The 22,940-nt window shown below is 39.0% G+C and overlaps 2 protein-coding genes across 2 annotated transcripts; one reads left to right on the plus strand and one right to left on the minus strand.

The window, feature by feature from the left end:
* Positions 1 to 11,881: 11,881 nt before the first annotated feature.
* LOC140811479 (uncharacterized) lies at positions 11,882 to 13,396 on the plus strand. Its single transcript, XM_073169388.1, has 2 exons — positions 11,882 to 12,605; positions 12,701 to 13,396. Exons 1-2 carry the CDS (start codon positions 11,924 to 11,926, stop codon positions 13,306 to 13,308), a joined length of 1,290 nt encoding a protein of 429 aa, XP_073025489.1. The 5' UTR covers positions 11,882 to 11,923; the 3' UTR covers positions 13,309 to 13,396.
* Positions 13,397 to 15,866: 2,470 nt separating this feature from the next.
* LOC140804657 (uncharacterized) lies at positions 15,867 to 17,405 on the minus strand. Its single transcript, XM_073160748.1, has one exon. It carries the CDS (start codon positions 17,403 to 17,405, stop codon positions 15,867 to 15,869), a length of 1,539 nt encoding a protein of 512 aa, XP_073016849.1.
* Between the last annotated feature and the right edge of the window lie 5,535 nt (positions 17,406 to 22,940).

Below are 22,940 nucleotides of genomic sequence, written 5' to 3' on the forward strand. Positions count from 1 at the left end.
AGTGTCATAATTTATTTTGTTTAAAAACCTTATAGGCTTTTATACTTGTCGTATCCCTTGTCGGGAGTGTGGGATGTCGTCTTAACATCCTCCCAGGATTTATAACAAGTTTATGAAAAATTTATTTTTATTATTTCTAATAATAATATTATATTGTATATTAAATAAATACACAATAAATAAATAACAGTAAAATAAATATTATTAATTTTGTTACCTTTTTCTTCTGTTTGGAGCTTGGAAAAGTATGTAGGACTTTTAGAGCTTCGTGCTGATAACGTGTTGTGAAAAAGTAAAAATTTATGGTAAAAAGTAAAAATCTCAAACTCTCAAAATTTACCAAACTACACACTTTATAATATTTTTCTCTCTACTCAATTGTGATTTTCTTCACAAATGAGAAATCTATTTATAGAGTTTCATTACACATAATCCAAAAAATAAAATACATCATTACCTACATCATCACACACAAATTTCAAATTTTTACAACTCTTATTTTCAACATTCAAATATTCAACATTCAAATATTCAACTCACACATTTTAAATATATTTTTCAACACTGTCCAATAATTTTTAACATTTCTTTATGCACTTTATTCTTTCATGTTTTAATGGAATTATTAAAAGTCAATTGAAAATTTGAATACCTATAAAATTTTATAGAGTATTTAAAACTGAGTTTGAATGTCATATAATTTTTTAAAACTCCATGCATGAAAGTTTATTTTGGATGTCAATAGATTCTTATAAATTTTATAAAAGCATTGATTGAATACATCTTAACTTTTAAACTTTGCAAAAATCTTTAAAGATTATTATTTCTCTTATATTGAATATAGACCAGATTGAGATATAAATATATAATTTATGAAAAGATAAAGGTGAGAGAACATGTTTTTTAGACTAATGTTACAGGTATAATGAAAATTATACAACTATTCTTGTACCATAAAAATTCAATTCAAAAAGTTTATTTATCAAATCTAATGATACATTGGATACAAAATCTCACGATATAATTGTTATAAATATAGTTATAAGATACATTGATTATACATTTAATATTATTTTATTTTTTAATATATAATTTTTACATAAAATATAGATATAGATAGACAAACATAACAAGATAGTTTTTTTTTAACTTTATAATCATAAATAAATAAATAATCGTGTTGTCCCTACTAATTTGAGATATAAAGAGATGATCTAAGATAAGGATTTTTTAAAAAATATATATATAATTTTAACATAAAATATAGATATAGATAAAGATACACAAAAATATTATTTTTGGTCAAATGATGATTACCATTATATATTAATATGATGAGTACTCCTCCATTCCGCAAGAAACTAAAAGGCCAGACATACGTTGAATAATCATCAATTACGCAACAATGTCTCCGATTATTAGGTGCAAATTGTTCATAGTCTTCTTCCCTCTCAGCAACAACAACAACTAATTCATCTGTTTTAAAAACTAATTGATCATCTGTTTTCAGGACTTGTGCTCGTAGGATTCTATCACGAAACAGACAAGGCGCGAGGAAATATAATGGCCGTGCCCCTGATCGACGACGGTAATTTATGCCTGTTTTATTAATTTTCGAAATAGTTATTATATTGCCATTTGTTTTGATGGCTGATCTTGTGTTTTTAGAGTTGATGAGGTTTATCAGTTTCCTTATCTTATTGGTAAGATAAATTCCGTTCCATTTTCCCTTTTATATGTGATTGGTGCCAAACTGACAACGATGCACATTAACTAAATACCTTAACAAACAGTAAGATCGTTTTCTTTGTCCTAATGTTTATGGACATTGACCTAACATTTTTGCAATGTTACTTTCCTTGCTTGTTTCAGTGGTTGTGTTCGGTTGCCAGATTTCCGTAATGTGCACTGTTCTTTATGAACTCATAAGGTAGGTAGGTAATCTTTCTTATATTATTATTTGCTTGATGAATTCTAATAAAGTGATCTTTTTTTTTTTAATTTACAGCGACAAATTAAGTCATACTTGACACAAAAAAACTTTATCAGCTTTGTGATGTGTCTAAATTTTAATAATATTTTACTTGTCTCATCTAGCAATTTTTATCTCAATTAATTACTGCTAGGTATGATCTATTAGGACCTGATCTGCAAAAGTGGTTAGTTTGATGATACTTAATTATCATAATGTGGTGAAGCTATTCTACATGATCTTTTGAGAAAGAAACCCATTACGCGTGATATATTTATTTTCACCAATAGTCTTTTTTTTTTGTATTATTCATGTGATATTATATATAAATAAAGCCAACTCAATGTTTCAAAATTATTTTTTCTAGGGAAAAGAATGAGAAATTGCGTAGTATGAAAAGGTAAGTGATACTCACGGGAAATCTAGGGTCCGATCCACGCAAGCGTCACTAGTTCAGACGTGGGATTTGAAATCACCCTGGGCCTGAAAATCACAAATAGGATTGTTAGAAGGGGGCGAGGGTGTCCTGGCGTAGCCCCTCCGACGCTCAAGTCAGTGACTAAGGATATATGAGGGTAGCAGCTAAGGGCGCTGATGAAAACAATATAGTGAATGAATAAACTGAACACTCGAACCTGGTATTTATAGGAGAATATCTGGGTCACCTGCGGGCCTTAACCTGTGGGCCTTAGATATGGGCCAGGAGTTTGGGTCAGATCTTGATGGGCTCATCCCTGGGGTATCACTAGCTCTCTCCCGTTTCCTAACCATCTCGTTGCCACCTTCACGCGTGCCCTGGTCACCGCGTCGCCTGAACCCAACGCGTGCCCAAGCCCACGTCAAGCCCCAGCTAGCTCGCGCGCGCGACAACCTGGCGTGCCCCTGCCCTCCGCGCGCAAGCCACTGCCCTGCCGACAGTCCAGCGCGCAGGCTCGCCCTAGCCTCCGCCTCTCCCAGCAGTTCAGCGCGCACGCTCGCCAGCGCCTCGCTGAGCGCCCCTGCCACGCTCGCCTAAGCTTCCGCTCGCCCCAGCGCCCATCCGCCTGCTCGCCCAAGCGCGAGCTTGCCCCAGCCAGCGCTCGCCCATCCGCCTGCTCGCCCCATCTAGTGCTCGCCCATCCGCCTGCTCGCCCCAGCCAGCGCTCGCCCATCCGCAGGCTCGCCCATACACGCCCGCTCGCCCATCCGCCTGCTCGCCCCAGCCAGTGCTCGCCCATCCGCCTGCTCGCCCAAGCTGCGAGCTCGCCCCAGCCAGCGCTCGCCCATCCGCAGGCTCGCCCATACACGCCCGCTCGCCCAAGCCTGCTCGCCCATCCGCCTGCTCGCCCCAGCCAGTGCTCGCCCATCCGCCTGCTCGCCCAAGCGCGAGCTCGCCCCAGCCGAGCCCTGCCCACGCTCGCCGGCTCGCCCATCCTCCTGCTTCCCCAAGCGCGAGCTCGCCCCCGCGCGCATCTCTGCCCGTCGTGCAGCTCGCCCCATCACCTCGCCACCCTCGCGCATCAGCCCGCCCATACACACGCTCGCCCTGCCGAGCCCTGCCCACGCCCGCCCGGGTCCTCCGCACGCTCGCCCATCCCTGCGATTCTATTGCTTTGAGTATTATTTCCACGTCTTACTCGGGTCAGTTCTCTCCTTTACCTGTTTGATTACCCTTAATAATTATGTCTTCTTCTGATTCCGAGTCTGGTTCCTCGAGTGATTCTGAAAGATCTAGCGGGTCTAGTGAGTCTAGCCAGGGTAGGATTTCCATAACTGATCCTGAGCTTATCCCTGATTCCCATGAGGAGGAAGTCACTTGTGGGGACCCGGACGCTAATCATCTTCTTATTAATCATCTTTGGGATTTAATTATCAATTAAGATAAAACAGGGTCTAAAAATTTTTCTTTTTAAAATAAAGTGCGGAAGGTAATGGCATCTACATAATATACATATCTGTATAAAACTACAATTCAGTATAAAGATACAACAATCTTTTAACTAATCTAAGGTTCAACTACTAAAGTTCAAGTAATAAAATCAAATCTATCCAAGTCCGGAATCACCACGCTAAAATCGTCTTCTCTCATCATCTTCTCGACCCTGATCTTGCCCTAATGGCTGTCACCTACCCTACCAATCAGGGTGACTGTACGTCTTATTCCTAGACTTCGGTCTGATCTGTATCAACATCTACAATAGGAGAATGATCTTCCCCTAAGCTGCGATATCACCGAACGTCTAGAAGTCTGACTGTTCTGTCAAGACTCTCATATCTTAAATGCAATGAATAACAATCTGTAAACAAGGCATGCTCATTTCAAAAGATATGAATATAACATCTATAAACACATCATAATCATGTCATAAAATAAACAACAATAATTCTAGTATGTGATTTTGTTGGGAAACTCAAATGGGATCTCATTTGAGTTGTATCTTCTCGAATATCACATGAATTATACCTTTGTCGTCCCTATCTGACGAAGACGATGACCTGTATTCAAATCTGTCCATATCAAATCTGAAATGACAATATCGAATACGCTGTATCAGTGAATAACTCAAACACAACCTCTTCTGATCAATACTCAATTCAGTACATAATCTGACCAATATCTGAACAAGATACAATCTAATTCATATCAATAATATCACGATACAATCGAAATCTTTACTGAATCTGATCCATATTAATCTACTGATGTTTCGACGGCATAACAATACAATCTGAATAACCCCGTCAATCTCAACATCACAGATATAATATCATAACTCATTATCAATACTGATATAACTCATAATCTCAACGATAACACAAATCTGATATCTAATCTCAATCAAATCAACTCTGAAATTCATAACAACTTCATAAACTGTCTATTCTTTAATCTGACTTCAGTTATACAATATCTACGGTAGTAGAAACATCATATCTGATTCATATTCAATTCTGACAATATCGTAATTTCAAATCTTGTCTAAACCGTCCAGTTGTAGCCTGCGTCGATAGGAACTCGATACTGAAGTCGGATTCAAATTCTGACGGACGGATTTCCCGTAATCACAATTTCTCTGATTTGAAGAATTTACGCTTCTCTCAGCTATTCTTTTCGTTTTTCTTTGACTGAATCCAAAGAATTGCATGTTATATATATATATATATATATATATATATATATATATATATATATATATATATATATTGCATGTCTAAGGGCCAAGTGGCTCATTGCATGTTCTGCACGTTTCGCGCATATGCGCGAACAATGTCGCGCATATGCGCCAGTTATAAAAAACTAGCATTGTCTTCTCGCGCATATGCGCCATATTAGTCGTGCATATGCGCCAATCATTCTGTCCCACCCGCGCATGTGCGCCAATTATGTCGCGCATATGCGCCGATCATTCTGGACTGGTCGTGCATATGCGCGCCTTATCTCGCGCATGTGCGCCGATGTGATAGGCTCATAATAGTTGCATTTTTTGTTGTCATGTCTCTCGTTGTTACCACTTCCAACATGCTTAATTGACATATTTTTGTGTGATTTTGTTATAGGAGGAAGTTTTCTGCTTTCGCGATAAATCTGAGCTAAAAAGGGTGATTTTATATCACAATTAAAGTCGCCAATATGATCTTAGTGGAAGAAGTGGAGCAGAAAAATTCAGAAGATGTTTTTGGACAAGGCGTGATCACGCCTTGTGACAACTCCTCTGCTGCGTAGTAAGAGTTGAAGAAATTTCATATCAAAGAATAAATAGAAGATAGAGTTTTTTCCATAAAAAACTCTATATTCTTAGTGGATACTTTTTTAATATCTTTTAGATTTTAATGATTATGATTCATTTTTAGATTTTATGGGTTTATATCTTTTTTTTAGACCCAAAAATAAGGAGATTCCCCTTTTTTCTTTCAAAAAACCTAACCTACGTTCAAAATAAGGAGGTGGCAGCAAGAGATTTTCATTCTCCAACCAATCACCACTCAACAACCAACGTGAAGAACAAGAAAGGCGCAAAGAATTTCTCTCCAATTCTCTCAACACTTTTAGGCTAAGTTTTATTTTTGATTCAAGGGATATTTTTACTAGTTCAATTTATCACTGTGAGGCTATTTGCACTTTAATTTAATATTTGTGTTTTGTTCAAGTATTTGTTGATTTATATTTAATTCTATGAAAGTTGCAAGTAATTAACCTTAGAATTATAGGGATAGCCGCTAAAATCCTTGTGTTTTCCTAATTTAATTGATCAAACCCAGCATCCAGTCAAAACTTATCAATAACTAACTGGGCACGATAGCGTTCCATATTAATTAAAAATAGCATTTTAGTTTCGTGAAAACAGTTAATCCTAAAATCTAACAACCGAGATAGCTGCAATTGATAGATCGAGTTTCGTTGATTTATTTAGATTAAATATGCTATGATAGCACAACACACCTAATCTATCGCTACTCATGTACCAATCGTTCATGACAATTACGGATCACTGAATTCATGGATAGCAGTAGAAAATTATATATCGAATTAAATTGTCAGATTAACCGAGATATAACTTTCATAGAATTAAATATAAATCAATAAATACTTGAACAAAACACGAATATTAAATTAAAGTGCAAATAGCCTCACAGTGATAAATTGAACTAGTAAAAATATCCCTTGAATCAAAAATAAAACTTAGCCTAAAAGTGTTGAGAGAATTGGAGAGAAATTCTTTGCGCCTTTCTTGTTCTTCACGTTGGTTGTTGAGTGGTGATTGGTTGGAGAATGAAAATCTCTTGCTGCCACCTCCTTATTTTGAACGTAGGTTAGGTTTTTTGAAAGAAAAAAGGGGAATCTCCTTATTTTTGGGTCTAAAAAAAAGATATAAACCCATAAAATCTAAAAATGAATCATAATCATTAAAATCTAAAAGATATTAAAAAAGTATCCACTAAGAATATAGAGTTTTTTATGGAAAAAACTCTATCTTCTATTTATTCTTTGATATGAAATTTCTTCAACTCTTACTACGCAGCAGAGGAGTTGTCACAAGGCGTGATCACGCCTTGTCCAAAAACATCTTCTGAATTTTTCTGCTCCACTTCTTCCACTAAGATCATATTGGCGACTTTAATTGTGATATAAAATCACCCTTTTTAGCTCAGATTTATCGCGAAAGCAGAAAACTTCCTCCTATAACAAAATCACACAAAAATATGTCAATTAAGCATGTTGGAAGTGGTAACAACGAGAGACATGACAACAAAAAATGCAACTATTATGAGCCTATCAAATCTCCCACACCTAAACCATGCTTGTCCTCAAGCATAAAAGTGTTCAATTCATTGTTCCAACTCATTATCCTCTTTCTGCTTCATTTACTTGTCCGTAAAATATTTTTTTCATGCACCAAAGAAATTTAATTGTTGTGCATCTGACTACCAACATCATGAGCAATTGCTTCCATCCGAATGTGTAGAAATAAAAATGCATATGGTCCAAACACTCTTCACAGGATTCGCTCATTTCACTCGTAAGTGTCTAGGTATGTATCAAGGAGCTCTCATGCCAAAACACTGAAAAGTTTTACCATAAGCTTGCAAATATATCATATCCTCTACCAAATGAATGAATTAAAATGCACAAACAAGGGCCGTAAAAGGGTTGTACCGTGGCTAGAGGTCAGGTAGGAAAGAAGGCACAATGGGTTTACGGAATTGAAGAAATCATACGCACGTTTCACAAAGACAATTGCATCTAAATAACAACATCTTCAATCTCATTATAAAATCCAAGAGCATTTTTTTCTTCTTTGTTGCTCTCTTCTCTTTTATTTTTTTTTTCCTTCTCATTCCGCCTTTCATTTTTTTCTTTTTCATTTTTTTTCCTTCTTTTAATTTTTTTTTATTCTTTTTTTTTTTCATAAGAAGTTTTTGAGACAACGATTTCGAGCATTAATCACCCGATCTCAACAATTTACACTTTCTTGGCTCAAAACGATGCTAAATGCGAAAAGTGTGTATGATTCTCCAATTCAAGGTTCAAATAGAGGGATAACCAACAAAAAAGATTTATCATGGCTTGTAACGTGGTTATTTTTCAACAAATAAGCTCAGGCTCGAACTTGGCTCACTAAGGGTTAATTAATCAGGGTAGGCTCAAAGAACGGCTAAGATGATGCGAAAGAAAATGGTTTGAACCTAATGTCCTTTACTTTGTTTATGCACCTAATCAATCACAAGGTATCAACAAAGACATGTATAACAATGCAAGTTCTAGAAAAATCAACAATGTATGACTCACACACAATCAAGAAAAAATTGGAGCATGATATGATGTTTGCTCATAGGCTCAAAGCTCACCAAAGAAAGCGATTGTGTGCTAGACACCAAACACTTGTCATTCAACACATCATCAAGAGAAACTACCCATAAGGATAGTAGTAAGAATGCAAAATCAGTTGCACACAAAGAAAACTTCAGTTTTTTTTTCGGACTCGCATCAGAGGCATTCAAGATTCAAATGAGAGAGATAACGAGTAAACACTAAATGCTTTAAAGATCAAACAAATTCATTTTGCCGGACTCTCTCCTCTCTTTCTTCTTTATTTTTTTTTTCGAATAAATTTTTTTTTTCGAATAAACATGCTAAAAATTTGAACAAAATAGAAATTGAAACGAGAAATAAGGCTATATACCCCCTCCCACACCTATATATGGCAATGTCCTCAATGACACAAAAATTAGATGCACAACGTAGACAGTAAAAACGCAAAAGAAGTTAGAAAACTCCCCTGAAAATTGTTGGACATCCTGGAGCAAAGCTTTCTATTGTTGTTGCGGTGTTAACGAAGCCTGCGAGAGAAGATGTGAAAAGGGGTGAGAACAAATAATGTTAGATAAAAGAAAAGTAAATTTTTAATTTTTTTTTTAGAAGATGTCTTCGGACAGGGCGTGACCACGCTTTGTCAAAAGACATCTACTGTTATTAAAGCAAAAAAATTTTTTTTTTTTTTTTTTTTTCAGAAGATGTCTTCGGACAAGGGCGTGACCACGCCTTGTCAAAAGACATCTACTGTGTTTAGGGCAATTTTTTTTTTTTTTTGTTTTAGAAAAATTCAGCAGAGGTGTTTCAACAAGGCGTGGCCACGCCTTGTGCGAAGACCTCTACTGGATTTTTTTTTTGCTTTGCGTAGAAGTGTTATTCTTATAAGGCGTGGTCACGCCTTGTTAGAAGACATCTTCTGCACAAAGAAAATAAAAATTGTACTATTTGAAAAAATAAAAATAAAAGAAATTAAAAATAATAAGAACAAGAAATTTGGGTTGCCTCCCAAAAGCGCTTGATTTTTAGTCGTCGGCTTGACCCTCAAAAGCACTCATTCAAAGAGCGGCTGACGCCCAAAGTACGTGTCATATGACACCATAAATGGGTCTTGGTTCCATGTGCCAACAAGTTTGGCTTGATGTATGCAATGTAAGCTCGTCTCCTCAACAAAACGTGAATTTAAATAATCGGCATGAGATGAGATTATCATCGTTGGCTCTTAAGAACAAAATCTGTTGAAATCGGCAATGGAGAGAGACAAGGATCTCCTAGATGTATGTATCATAATATTATCGACGAGCTCATATCGATAGTCTCAGAAGCTTGTTTATCTCTCAACTTCATTGGTGTCTCATCTTCGTGTGATATTTCTTCCAAAACTTCTTCAGACTCAGGTTCAACAGTTTCCTCATTCAATGCCACACGCTTGTTTACCATATCATTCAATCGACTTATGATTATTTCAAGATTATATCCCTCATCTTCTTGATGCTCGAAAGGTTGGTCTGTAAAATCAGATTGGCTAATTTCTGGAGTGTATTGGTGGCTCCCACTCTGCAGCGAAGGATTCCAATATTGATGGTAGTCAAAGTCGGCCATATCATTTAGCAAATATATCACATCGTTTTCATGTCGACTAAGTAATGGACTACCAGTTGTCAGTGCTCCATTAAATACCCATCTTCGTGTAACTACATCCAAACCTTTAAGGAAAAGTCGAATAAGAACATAGTTAGAAAAATCATGATTCCTGAATGTTGCTATTAAATTATTGAATCTCTCCCATGCTGCGTAGAATGTCTCTCCGTTTTGTTGAGCAAAAGTTGTGAATACTTGTCGATGAAACATCTCGAAGTATTTCACAACAAAAAAATTCTAAAATTCTTCTTCTCTTGATGAATCACCTGTAAGAGAAGAACAAAGCATAAAACAAAAAAACAAAACAAAACTCGAAAAAAACTAACCTTGCACCGTTCCCCGGCAACGGCGCCAAAATTTGGTGTGCTGTCGTTGACGCACCAAAATTAAATTCCTACTCTCTAACTAAAATTAGTGTAATGATGAGCAGGGTCGAATCCACAGGGAACGGGAGATTTATTTCTTTCGAGCAAAATGCAAAAAAAAGGGGGGATTTGTTTGATATGAATTTAATAAAATACTAAATTAAATTTAACATGCAGAAAGAAATAACTAATCAAGATGAATAACTAATGAAATGTAAATTAATATTACCAAGCTCGATTCAAGGGATTTCTACTATTCAATTGTATCACTGTTCATCGACTAACATATTATTTATTCATGCAGTTGCAAGTAATTAACCTTAGAATTATAGGGATAGCCGCTAAAATCCTTGTGTTTTCCTAATTTAATTGACCAAACCCAGCATCCAGTCAAAACTTATCAATAACTAACTGGGCACGATAGCGTTCCATATTAATTAAAAATAGCATTTTAGTTTCGTGAAAACAGTTAATCCTAAAATCTAACAACCGAGATAGCTGCAATTGATAGATCGAGTTTCGTTGATTTATTTAGATTAAATATGCTATGATAGCACAACACACCTAATCTATCGCTACTCATGTACCAATCCTTCATGACAATTACGGATCACTGAATTCATGGATAGCAGTAGAAAATTATATATCGAATTAAATTGTCAGATTAACCGAGATATAACTTTCATAGAATTAAATATAAATCAATAAATACTTGAACAAAACACGAATATTAAATTAAAGTGCAAATAGCCTCACAGTGATAAATTGAACTAGTAAAAATATCCCTTGAATCAAAAATAAAACTTATCCTAAAAGTGTTGAGAGAATTGGAGAGAAATTCTTTGCGCCTTTCTTGTTCTTCACGTTGGTTGTTGAGTGGTGATTGGTTGGAGAATGAAAATCTCTTGCTGCCACCTCCTTATTTTGAACGTAGGTTAGGTTTTTTGAAAGAAAAAAGGGGAATCTCCTTATTTTTGGGTCTAAAAAAAGATATAAACCCATAAAATCTAAAAATGAATCATAATCATTAAAATCTAAAAGATATTAAAAAAGTATCCACTAAGAATATAGAGTTTTTTATGGAAAAAACTCTATCTTCTATTTATTCTTTGATATGAAATTTCTTCAACTCTTACTACGCAGCAGAGGAGTTGTCACAAGGCGTGATCACGCCTTGTCCAAAAACATCTTCTGAATTTTTCTGCTCCACTTCTTCCACTAAGATCATATTGGCGACTTTAATTGTGATATAAAATCACCCTTTTTAGCTCAGATTTATCGCGAAAGCAGAAAACTTCCTCCTATAACAAAATCACACAAAAATATGTCAATTAAGCATGTTGGAAGTGGTAACAACGAGAGACATGACAACAAAAAAATGCAACTATTATGAGCCTATCACGATGCTTCTGTAATTTTCGTGCATGTGCGCCGATACATGTCGCGCATGTGCGCCAATGCTATTCTTCACACATAATGTGATTTCTTCTTTCGGCTCTCCCGATCAGATCCGTTTCGTTTATAATCACATCAATTATCATCCAGGATTATAATAATCATTTCCAAATCTTTTCAGATTAACCGGATTAATTTCTCGGGCCTTACATCACTACTCATAGTCGTCCGGGTAAGGAAGTTCGTCACGTGACCCAACAAATGAACATATCTGAGGCAGATAACTTATGGTACGGTCATTTGTCCTCCCACATTCCTCCTGGTAGTGAGTCGAAAATTAGGACTATGTGGCACATTCCTTCCTCCCACCAGATAATCATTCCTGGCCCAGATGACCGACCTTATCTTGCCCCTAAGGGCTATTATACCTTTTTTCAGCATCATTTTAATGCAGGTCTTCGTTTCCCCATGTGCGATTTCTTTCAAGAATTAAGCAAGTACTATCAGGTGCACTTAGGTTTACTCACGCCCAATGCCTTCCGTTTGATAAGCTGTTTTGCTGTGTTATTCAGAGCCCTAGACCTCCCTTTGAATTGCACCACTTTTTCCTACTTCTTAGTTTTGTCTAGATCAAAAGATGGACCTTTCTATGTAACCTCCCGGTCTAGCCACAAACTTTTCGATGGAGCCCCCAGTCACGTGAAGGACTGGAAAAAATACTTCCTCTTTGTCCGGTCACTCAAAGAATTGACTTGCTTCACAGATTGGTATCCCACTTTTACCAAGCCCGATCTTTCCAAGGGTTATAAGAAAGATGAGGAGTACCTGAAGATAATGAGTGTACTAGGAGATCGATGCTTTAACATTCCCAAACTTCTGTCTGAGGATCTCCTATGTCATGTCGGGTTAAGTCCCGCTAAAATTAAGCTGAAGGAGAATGCTGGTAGATATTCTCATCTTTTCATACTTCTTGTTTTTCTTTTGTTTATTATGTTACTTAATAAACGTTCTTATCTAGTTCATTGTCTCTGCTTGCAGGTACTAGAGTCATGAACGCCCTATTTCTCCGTGAACTTTCCAAGACAAAGGCCGTGGGTTCCTCATCAGCTTCCCAGAAGTCCGTTACCCCAGCAGTCACGACGGGCCCAAAGGGAGATTGTTCTGCTGCTGAGAAAAAGAAAACAGGTTCTTGCTCTACTACTGGAAAGAAGCCTGCCAGCTCCCCTAGCTCCCCTACTGCTGCGAAGAAGAAGAAAGCAGGCTCCTCTTCTTCCGCCCCAAAGCGAGCCTCCTCTCCACCTCCTCGCGCCAACTCCCCTCCTCCGTCTGGTAAGCAAAAAGCATCAACTGATCTTAGCCCGTCAGCCCCACAGCATGGCAAGCGCAAGATTTCTGAGATTTCTATCGTATCGATTTCTTCTCCAGAGGGGTCCGAGTCAGATGAGGGGCCTCCCCCTGAGCCGGGGGTACATCCTCTATATACCTCGGATACGGCCATCGTGGGGCGGGGTCCTACTCAATTGGCTCGGAAGATAATGTACCAGCTTCCCTCCGAGGCAGATGCAACGTTCATGAGTTCATTGGGGTGGTCTGCACTCCTTCGCCGGGCATGCACCAGTGTCACTGAGGTATGCTTCTCCTCCTAGTCTTTAGATTGATGTCTAATATGTGTTTGATTTTCTTGTCGTCTTTTCACCCTTATCTACTTACGCAGGGCATGATGTACGTCGAGGAGGTGGCTGAGCGTGTTAAGGCCACTCGATCAGACGCCTACCAAGAATCACGCGAGGGCGAGGCTCTCCGCGAACGGCTCCAGAATACTATTGACGAGATGAAAGTGACGCATGCTAATGAGATTTCAGAGTCTCAAGATCAATTGTCGGAGTCCCAGATTGAGTGCGGCGAGCTCTCGAAACAGAAGCAGGAGTCTCAGCGGCTGATAGAGGATCAAGCTAAAGAGATCCAGAAGCTGAAGAAAGAATTAAAGAATTCACAGGCTGAGCTTAAAGACGCCAAGGCACGACATGTTGCAGAAGCCTCCTCATTCAAAGAGGAAATTCTCAAATCCAAAGAATTTGTCGAGATCTGTGGTCCGAAAGCTTTTCACTACTTGAGAGTGGGTTTCGAGGGTGCAATCGACCTCTTCAAGGCTCAGGGCTATCCTCCGCCAGACGCCCCTACTGACTTCATCAACCTGGAGGGCTTCATATCGAGTCTCCCCACTAATTCTTAGATCGAACTCCTTTATTTATGCTATTTTCTGCATTGCTTTACTTTCCGTAGAACTATGCAACTTTTGCGACGTTTACATATGGTTATTTCCTTTTGCACACTTTCAGCATGTACGAACTCGTTTTACGCAACATTGAGTATTTTGCAATCGCATTTATGATTTATTCCGAGCTTATATCTGATATTATTAACCCGCTAGGGCAAATAAAATCCCCACCCTCTAACTCCTCTGCTAGGTGATACCTTAGCAGGCAAATAAAAATCAACACCATCACCCTCTAACTCCTCTGCTAGGTAACACCAGAGCAGGAAAATAAAAATCAACGTCACCACGCTCTAACTCCTTTGCTAGGTGACACCTGAGCAGGAAAATAAAAATCAACACCTTCACCGTCTAACTCCTCTGCTAGGTAATACCTCAGTAGAAAAATAAAAATCAACACCTTCACCTTCTACCTCCTCTGCTAGGCAATACCTCAGCAGGAAAATAAAAATCAACGTCACCAAGCTCTAACTCCTCTGCTAGGCGACACCTGAGCAGGAAAATAAAAATCAACACCTTCACCCTCTAACTCCTCTGCTAGATAATACCTCAGCAGGAAAATAAAAATTAACGTCACCACGCTCTAAATCCTCTGCTAGGCGACACCTGAGCAGGAAAATAAAAACCAACACCTTCACCATCTAACTCCTCTGCTAGATAATACCTCAGCAGGAAAATAAAAATTCATCACCTCCACCCTCTAACTCCTCTGCCAGGTAGGACCTTAGCAGGAAAATAAAATTCAACCCCACCACCCTCTAACTCCTCTGCTAGGTGACACCTAAGCAGGAAAATAAAAATCAACATAACCACACTCTAACTCCTCTGCTTGGTGACAGCTGAGCAGGAAAATAAAGTTCATCACCTCCACCCTCTAACTCCTCTGCCAGGTAGTACCTTAGCAGGAAAATAGAAATCAACGTTATCACACTCTAACTCCTCTGCTAGGTCATACATTAACAGGCAAATAAAAATCAACACCCTGAACCTCTAACTCCTCTGCCAGGTAGTACCTTAGCAGGAAAATAGAAATCAACGTTACCACACTCTAACTCCTCTGCTAGGTCATACCTTAGCAGGCAAATAAAAATCAACACCCTCAACCTCTAACTCCTCTGCTAGCTGATACCTTAGCAAGAAAATAAAATTTTTCTTCTTCACTCTGCTCCTCTACTAGGCGATGCCTTAGTAGGAAAATAAAATTTTTCTTCTCCTCTGCTCCTCTACTAGGTGATGCCTTAGTAGGAAAATAAAATTTTTCTTCTTCACTCTGCTCCTCTACTAGGCGATGCCTTAGTAGGAAAATAAAATTATTTTATCACTCTCACAATACAACAACATTCATGAACTAAAAGGAAGAACTTGATTTTATTGAATTCCAATGGATTACATAGGAAAAATCAGGAAATAAAATATATCGATGACAGAATCAAGAATAATACTTCCTAAGGTGATAAGCATTCCAAGGACTCTTCAAAGCTTTGCCTTGCGCATTCTCTAAGTAATAGGCTCCAGAGCTCAGCCTCTCGACCACCTTGAAGGGACCCTCCCACTTTGGGTCCAATTTTCCCCTCTGCTCTTCTTGCACCTTCCTCAGGACCAAATCACCCACCTGAAAGTTTCTCTGCACGACTCTCCGATTATAAGACTGTGCAATACGGTTCTTATAAGCTTCCAATTGAATGCTGGCAGACTCTCTCCTTCCCTCCAACAGATCAAGGTCAGTAGCGCGTCTTGCACCATTGTCCTCGTCATAAAACATCACCCTCGCCGATTCCAACCCGATCTCAGCCGGGAGCACTGCTTCAGTACCATAAACCAAACCGAAAGGAGTTTCTTTGGTTCCTTCTCTTGGAGTGGTTCGGTATGCCCATAAGACACTTGGTAGCTCATCCACCCAATTGCCTTTAGCTTTGCTCAGTCGAACTTTCAGACCCTGACCAGCGTCCGATTAGTCACCTCCACCTGGCCATTACTCTGCGGGTAAGCTACAGAGGTAAAGACCTGTTGGATCTTCATTTCTTTACACCAAGCTTCAATTTTAGCCCCTTGGAATTGTCTCCCATTATCGGATATCAGTCTCCTAGGTACCCCGTACCTGCATACTATACTCTTCCACAAGAATTTCAGGACGTCATTCTCAGTGATTATGGCCAAAGGCTCTGCTTCTACCCATTTTGAAAAATAATCAACAGCTACCAGTAGGAATTTTTTCTGAGCAGGAGCTATAGGAAAAGGTCCCACGATATCCATTCCCCACTGGTCAAAGGGACAGGCGGTCGTGGCAGCCTTCAACATCGCGGCCGGTCGGTGATTCAACCGCGCATGAAGTTGACAACTATCACAAGACATCACTAACTCTTGAGCATCATGTAGCACTGAGGTCCAAGAATAACCGGTGAGGAGCACCTTCCTCGCCAATGCATAACCTCCCAAATGATTTCCACAACACCCCTCATGAACTTTTCGGAGCACATAATCAGCCTCTCGATAACTCAAACACCAAAGGAGCGGTCCTGCAAAAGACGTTCTAAACAACACGTCCCCCACCATTACATAGTGTGAACATTTTAACTTCAAATTACGAGCCTCCCTAGGGTCAGCAGGAAGTTTTCTCTCCTTCAAGTAATCAAGTATAGCAGTTCTCCAATCCTCCTCCTCCTGTTCAACTGTGGGTGAACTCGTTTGAGGTGTGAGTTCAATTTGAAATACCACATCTCTAGTCTTCCAGCTTCCCATTGTCCCAGCCATTTTGGCTAGAGTGTCTGCTTTTTCATTTTCTTTCCTGGGGATCTGTTCAAATGTGATCTCCGTGAATTTCTCTCTGACTCTGTCCACCTCTTGAGCATACTCAATAAGTTTCTCATCTTTCACATCATACGTTCCCTTCATCTGCTGTGCTACCAACTGTGAGTCAGAAAAGATAAGTACCCGGTTAGCTCCCACGTTTCTGGCTGCTCGCAGTCCTGCCAACACAGCCTCGTATTCTGCCTCATTGTTGGATGCCCGAAAATCCAACCTAACTGCCAACTTCACTTCCTCCCCAGCTGGTGAAATCAGTACCACTCCCACCCCGCTTTCCTCTATAGAAGATGAACCATCAACATATACCTTCCAAGGGTCTTCATTTTCAAGATGCACGGTCTCGGCCAGAAAATCGGCTAAGGCTTGTGCTTTAATAGATGTTCTTGGCTCATACTGGATGTCATACTCCCCTAGCTCAGTAGTCCACTTGATCAAGCGGCCAGACATATCCGAATGAGTTAGGATTCTGCCCAATGGACTGTTGGTGAGCACCACAATCGGATGGGATAGGAAGTAGGGCCTCAAGCGTCTTGCTGTCATTACCAAAGCCAAAGCCAATTTTTCCAACCCTGAGTATCGGATCTCTACCCCTTTAAGTGCATGCGAAACATAGTACACCGGCTGCTGAACTGATCCATCCAGCTTAACAAGGACTGAACTCATAGCCCCTTCAGTAGCGGATAAATATACCCATAAAGGCTCACCCGTTGCCGGTTTGGCCAGGACGGGAAGCTAAGCCAGGTACTCCTTCAATTCTGTGAAAGCCTTCTCGCAATCCGGCCTCCATTTAAATTTTTTTGCTTTTCGTAAGGTCCGGAAGAAGGGTAAGCTCCTGTGGCGGACCTCGAGATAAAACGTGCCAGCGCAGCAATCCTCCCTGTCAACTGCTGAACATCTTTGACCCCCGAGGAGAGACCATATCTTGGATAGCTTGAACTTTCTCAGGGTTAGCCTCAATCCCCCTCTCTGTCACCATATAGCCCAGAAACTTCCCACTCCTCACTCCAAATATACACTTCTGAGGGTTCAACTTCAGCCTATAGTACCTGAGGGTGGAAAAGGTCTCCATTAATTCAGGTATGAGCAGGGCTGAATCTTTAGACTATACCATGATGTCATCTACATACACTTCCACATTCCTCCCCACCTGCTTAGAAAAGACTTTATCCATCAATCGCTGATACGTGGCTCCGGCATTTTTGAGTCCGAAGGGCATGACCACGTAACAGAAAGTTCCTTCAGAAGTGATGAAACTCACTTTATCCTGGTCCTCCACAGCCAAGGGGATTTGATGGTACCCCTGATAAGCGTCTAGCATGCACAAATACTGATGTCCGGCTGTGGAGTCCTCCAACTGATCTATCTGAGGCAGAGGATAACAATCTTTAGGACAAGCCTTGTTGAGATCTCTGAAGTCCACATACATCCTCCATTTTCCTGAACTTTTCGGAACAAGAACGACATTCGAGAGCCAAGTAGGAAATTGTACCTCTCGAATGTGTCCAGCACTGAGCAACTCTCCCACCTCCTTCTTTATAACCATGTCTTTCTCGGGCCCGAAGTGTCTTTTCTTCTACTTCACAGGACGAGAATTCGGTAAGATGTTTAACCGATGTTCTGCTACATCTGGACTCGTCCCTATGAGTTCTTGGGCTGACCAAGCGAACCTGTTGAGATTAGCTTGTAAACAAGTAATAAGTTTTTCCCTTACCTCTGGGTCAAGGTCAGGGGCTATTCTTAGCGTCTTCTTGTCGGGCCCCAATGTCACGATCTCCGGCTTCTCATCCATCACCTCATGAACTTCCCTCACTACTACGGGCAACCCGCTTCGCCCCCTTCTAATCATATTAACCTCCACACGTGCCCTCTTCCCCTCTTCTTTCACTATCCCTTCATAACATCGACGTGCGACCCTCTGGTCCCCGCACAAGACTCCAACCTCCTTCCCTACAGGAAACTTCAACTTCTGATGATAGGTGGACGCTACAGCTCTGAAATCCTTTAAGGCTGGTCGCCCCAGAATTCCATTATAAGCGGATGGGGTGTCCACTACAGTAAATGTCGTCATCTTTGTTACCCGCCGAGGCTCATGTCCCAAAGATAGAGGAAGGACAATTTGGCCGAGCGGCGGGATGGCATGTCCTGCAAATCCATATAGAGGAGTGGAGATTGACTCAAACTCAAATCCTTCCACCGTCATCTGATCCAGAGTGCTATTGAACAGGATATTAACAGAGCTTCCATTATCAATAAAAATTCGTGCCACATCATAATTGGCAACGATGGCTGTTACCACCAAGGCATCGTTATGAGGAGCCACAATGCCTCGGAGGTCATCCGGTCCAAAACTGATGACAGGATCCTGGGGTAAGTTTGCACTCCTCGATATTTCGAAATTCTCCAACTGTTGCGTGTTTTCTTAATTGCTTGCAAGTGCACAACGTCAAGTTATAGTAAAATGTAATTTTGAGTACAAGTGTCGATCCCACGAGGAATGTATTTTTAAATTTATATTAATGCTTGTAATTAAAATAGTCTTGATTTTATTTAGAAAAATCAATTGACGAAGTTGTTTATACCAATAACTAGATTTAAAACTAAATTGAATTATAGTACCAAATAATAGTAAACAACAATAGAATAAAAGATCTAGAGGTCCGATTTCACGCAACTATCCACCATGTGTATTTTGTGTAGCTATATTATATTTGCCCTTCTTATTCATTAGCTAAGAATTCTAAAAATCATCTACTCCCTCTCCCGAGTGCTAAGTAGATACTAATTATCTAACAAAAGATTGTAACGTCCCCATCAACAATCTAAAATTAAATAACACAATAATCACTCAAATCTTTTAATGGCTTCAATAGCACTATATGTCCTCCCGAACTATAAAAATACTATTGATGTATTTTTCCCTTTCTTGTTTATAAATTCCCTTTTCCAAGTGATAATTTATAAACATAATCATCATTCAAGATATGGCCAGTAAATTGAAAGCATTAAAATTAGAAACATACAAATGAACAATAAGGAAATCTCGTATAGCATAAATCATAAATCATCACACATGGTTTCTAGTTTTGTTCCATCATCCCTCTAGAATTAAGATTTAGTTCATAATAAGGAAAATAAAACAACAACACATAAATATTAAACAAAACATATCAAAATAAAAGAAAGAAAGAACTTAGAACAAGAGTTTTGGAGTGTATGAAGATTTTGTCCCAAGATGCACAAGAAATTGTTGAAGATGATGATCTTGATCTTTAATCTTGTTCTTTATAGCCTCCACCCTTTTTCTAGTTTTTCTCCATACCTAGATGATGAAAAAGAGACACCTTTTATAGTCTAGACAAGATCTATCACGTAGCACACCATTCTCCCCTCCATTTCCTCAAAGTCTTCAAAGTTTCACAATTTCCGGAGGAATGTTTGTGCATGACCGCAGGTGCGGTGATAGTAAGACCGCGGGTGCGGTGTTTGTTCGCCAAGAAATCATTTGCTGCGGAAGTCACAGCGCGGGTGCGGCGCTTGCATGACCGCGGGTGCGGTAATGCATCGGCAACTGGCGCGGGGGCGCTCGTGTACGCAGCGCGGGGGCGGTGTGTGTTCGGCAGGTAGCGCGGGGGGCGCGGGTGCGGTAACTATCGTGTCTAGTTTTCCTTTGTACCTCTAATTCATCACTATATCACTTCAAACTCTCATTTCTAAGCTTCCAAACTACAATAACAAAAACAACAACATATCAAATAAAACCTGCTCAAAAATCACAAAACTCCAAGTTAAAAACAAGTAATAAAAGTACAATAAATTGCACTTATCAAACTCCCCCAAACTTAAGATTTTGCTAGTCCCGAGCAAAATAAAACAACAAAAATAAACAATCAAACAAACAACAAACAAGTCATGAAATATTTTAAAGAACTTGGCCTCAACATAATTTCAAAATCCATCATGCATTTACAATTCAAGTCAATCTAACCACTTGTTTATCCGGATAAAATCATGTGATTGGTTTGTTCTCTAACTTCAAATCTCTTCAACCATGTTTCAAATCATTATCAACTGATTTCAAATTTTTACAAACACATATCACAAGGTCTTTTTCGGTAAAAAAATTGGGTTCAAAACAATATTCATTCAAGAAATGGATACCCAATGATTATTTGATGCAATGAGGTGTGTGAAAAATTGACCAAAATTCTTACTCAATGACGGTGTTTATCGATTGTCCATAGGCTAGATCCTCCCAATCACTCTCCACTAGTATATTGGACAAATATGACTAGGTTAATAGGATTTTTAATGGTTATAATGTTAGGCTTGTTTCATGGCTACAAATAAAGTCTAAGAGTTCAAATAAGGGAGTAAATTGAATTTCTTCTCTTTTGCACACTCCACTATTTCTTTCAATCTCCAATTTTTATCTTTTTCTTTTCTTTATTCATCTCATCTCTTTTTCTCCCTTTTTCTCCAATTTTCAACAATGTATCATTAGTCATTTTTCTTTTGTAGGAGAAAATCAATTTCTTTCAAATTCTTACTCCCTTGAGAAGGTAGGAATTAATTGTATAAGATATTCAAAAGGTTGTTAATTGTGGGATTCTTGAAAAAAATATTTGAATGGGGGTCTTTAACACATATTTAAGTGTGCCATTCAAATTCATATAAGTTCAAAGAGGTGACAAATGATAAATTAATTTATTTGGTAGCTTGAAAGGCTCAATCGATCCAAAAATCACCTAAATCATTCCTAAATCATAATTTGTCCGTATTTCGCCTCGAGTGATGTTTGGATAGTTCTAGACAAAATCTCAATTCACCATCAAAGAGTAGAATTCTAATTATCGTGAAAATGATGTCTCAATGCATCAACCAAATACATATATATTCAAAAAGAAATGTGCTTGGCTTCCAAGGAATTTAAAAACACAACTCTTTTCTCATATAGGCTCAAAAAGGCTTCAAATGAATGTTTATGAATAATATACATGGCCCAAATAAATTCAAAGATTGCCTAAATCATTTATATGTTTGCAAAAATTTTATTTCAATGTCAAATAAAAATCACAAAGTTTTATAGAAATTTTAAGTCTCAAATTCACCAAATCTCATGATTATTCTCTAAATTTTCAAAGTGGTCAATTAACATGAATTTGATGCATGACATGCTTTTCCAAAAAATATTTTTATCATTGGCCAATTCATTAAACATTTCATGACTAAAATACTACAAACACACTTAATAAACCAAAAAAAAAATTAAACACACAAAAATACACTAAGTAAATAAACACACAAAAGCAAATAAACAAATAAACACTCTAAATAAACAAAACACACAAAGATAGAATAAAATAACTCTCCCCCAAACTTAATCATGTGCATCGTCCTCGATGTAAATAGGTATGAAAAATAAGGAAATGCACATACACTGGGCAACGACCGTCAGTGGTCATTGCCATCATCCTCTTCATCGTCATCAGGGTTGGGTTGTTGTTGGAACTCTGGCGGGTGGTAGACAGGTGGCCACTGTGGAGGAGGTGGAAATGGATGTCCCGAAGTGGCAGCAGAGGGAAACTGATGAGCCAAGGCTGATGTGAAATCCATCATGTAATCCATGAATGTATCGGTCCGATACCGAAAAGCATCCATCTCTTGGCGTGATACCCTTATATCCTCCTCCAACTGATTAAGCCTATTTCTCCTATGCCTTTGCTGTGGCTGTGGCTCTTGAGCTTGGGCTTGATCACGCCTCTCTGCAGCTCTCCGATTGAATTCTCTTTCAGCTCTACGTGCTGCAGCTTGGTTATTTCTGAATCCCATAAATGCCTGTTCTATCACAATGGGATTTTCGGCTTCAGAATTTCCTCATTTGGTGCCCAAGTAACCCCCACATGTTGGCATAAAACAGTGATGAGAGAGGGGTGGAGAAGTCCACTCGGAGATTTGCCACATGCATAATCGTAAATTGAGTTCTGAAGCAATCGACCTAGATCGATTGTCTTTCCTGTCATAATGCAGAATATGAGGATGGCCCTCTCCTTAATCACAGTAGTGGTGTGTTCTGTAGGCTTTATTCTTGCAGTAATGAATGAATACCAATATTTTGCCATTTCCCTGAGGTCAGACTTGCAAGGCTTAAGTGCACATTGTCTCTCATTCGCCATTCGGCTCCCTGTGTACAAAATAGTT

Source organism: Primulina eburnea, chromosome 1 (genome assembly GCF_022965805.1).
Source record: "Primulina eburnea isolate SZY01 chromosome 1, ASM2296580v1, whole genome shotgun sequence".
NCBI classification, from domain to species: domain Eukaryota; kingdom Viridiplantae; phylum Streptophyta; class Magnoliopsida; order Lamiales; family Gesneriaceae; genus Primulina; species Primulina eburnea.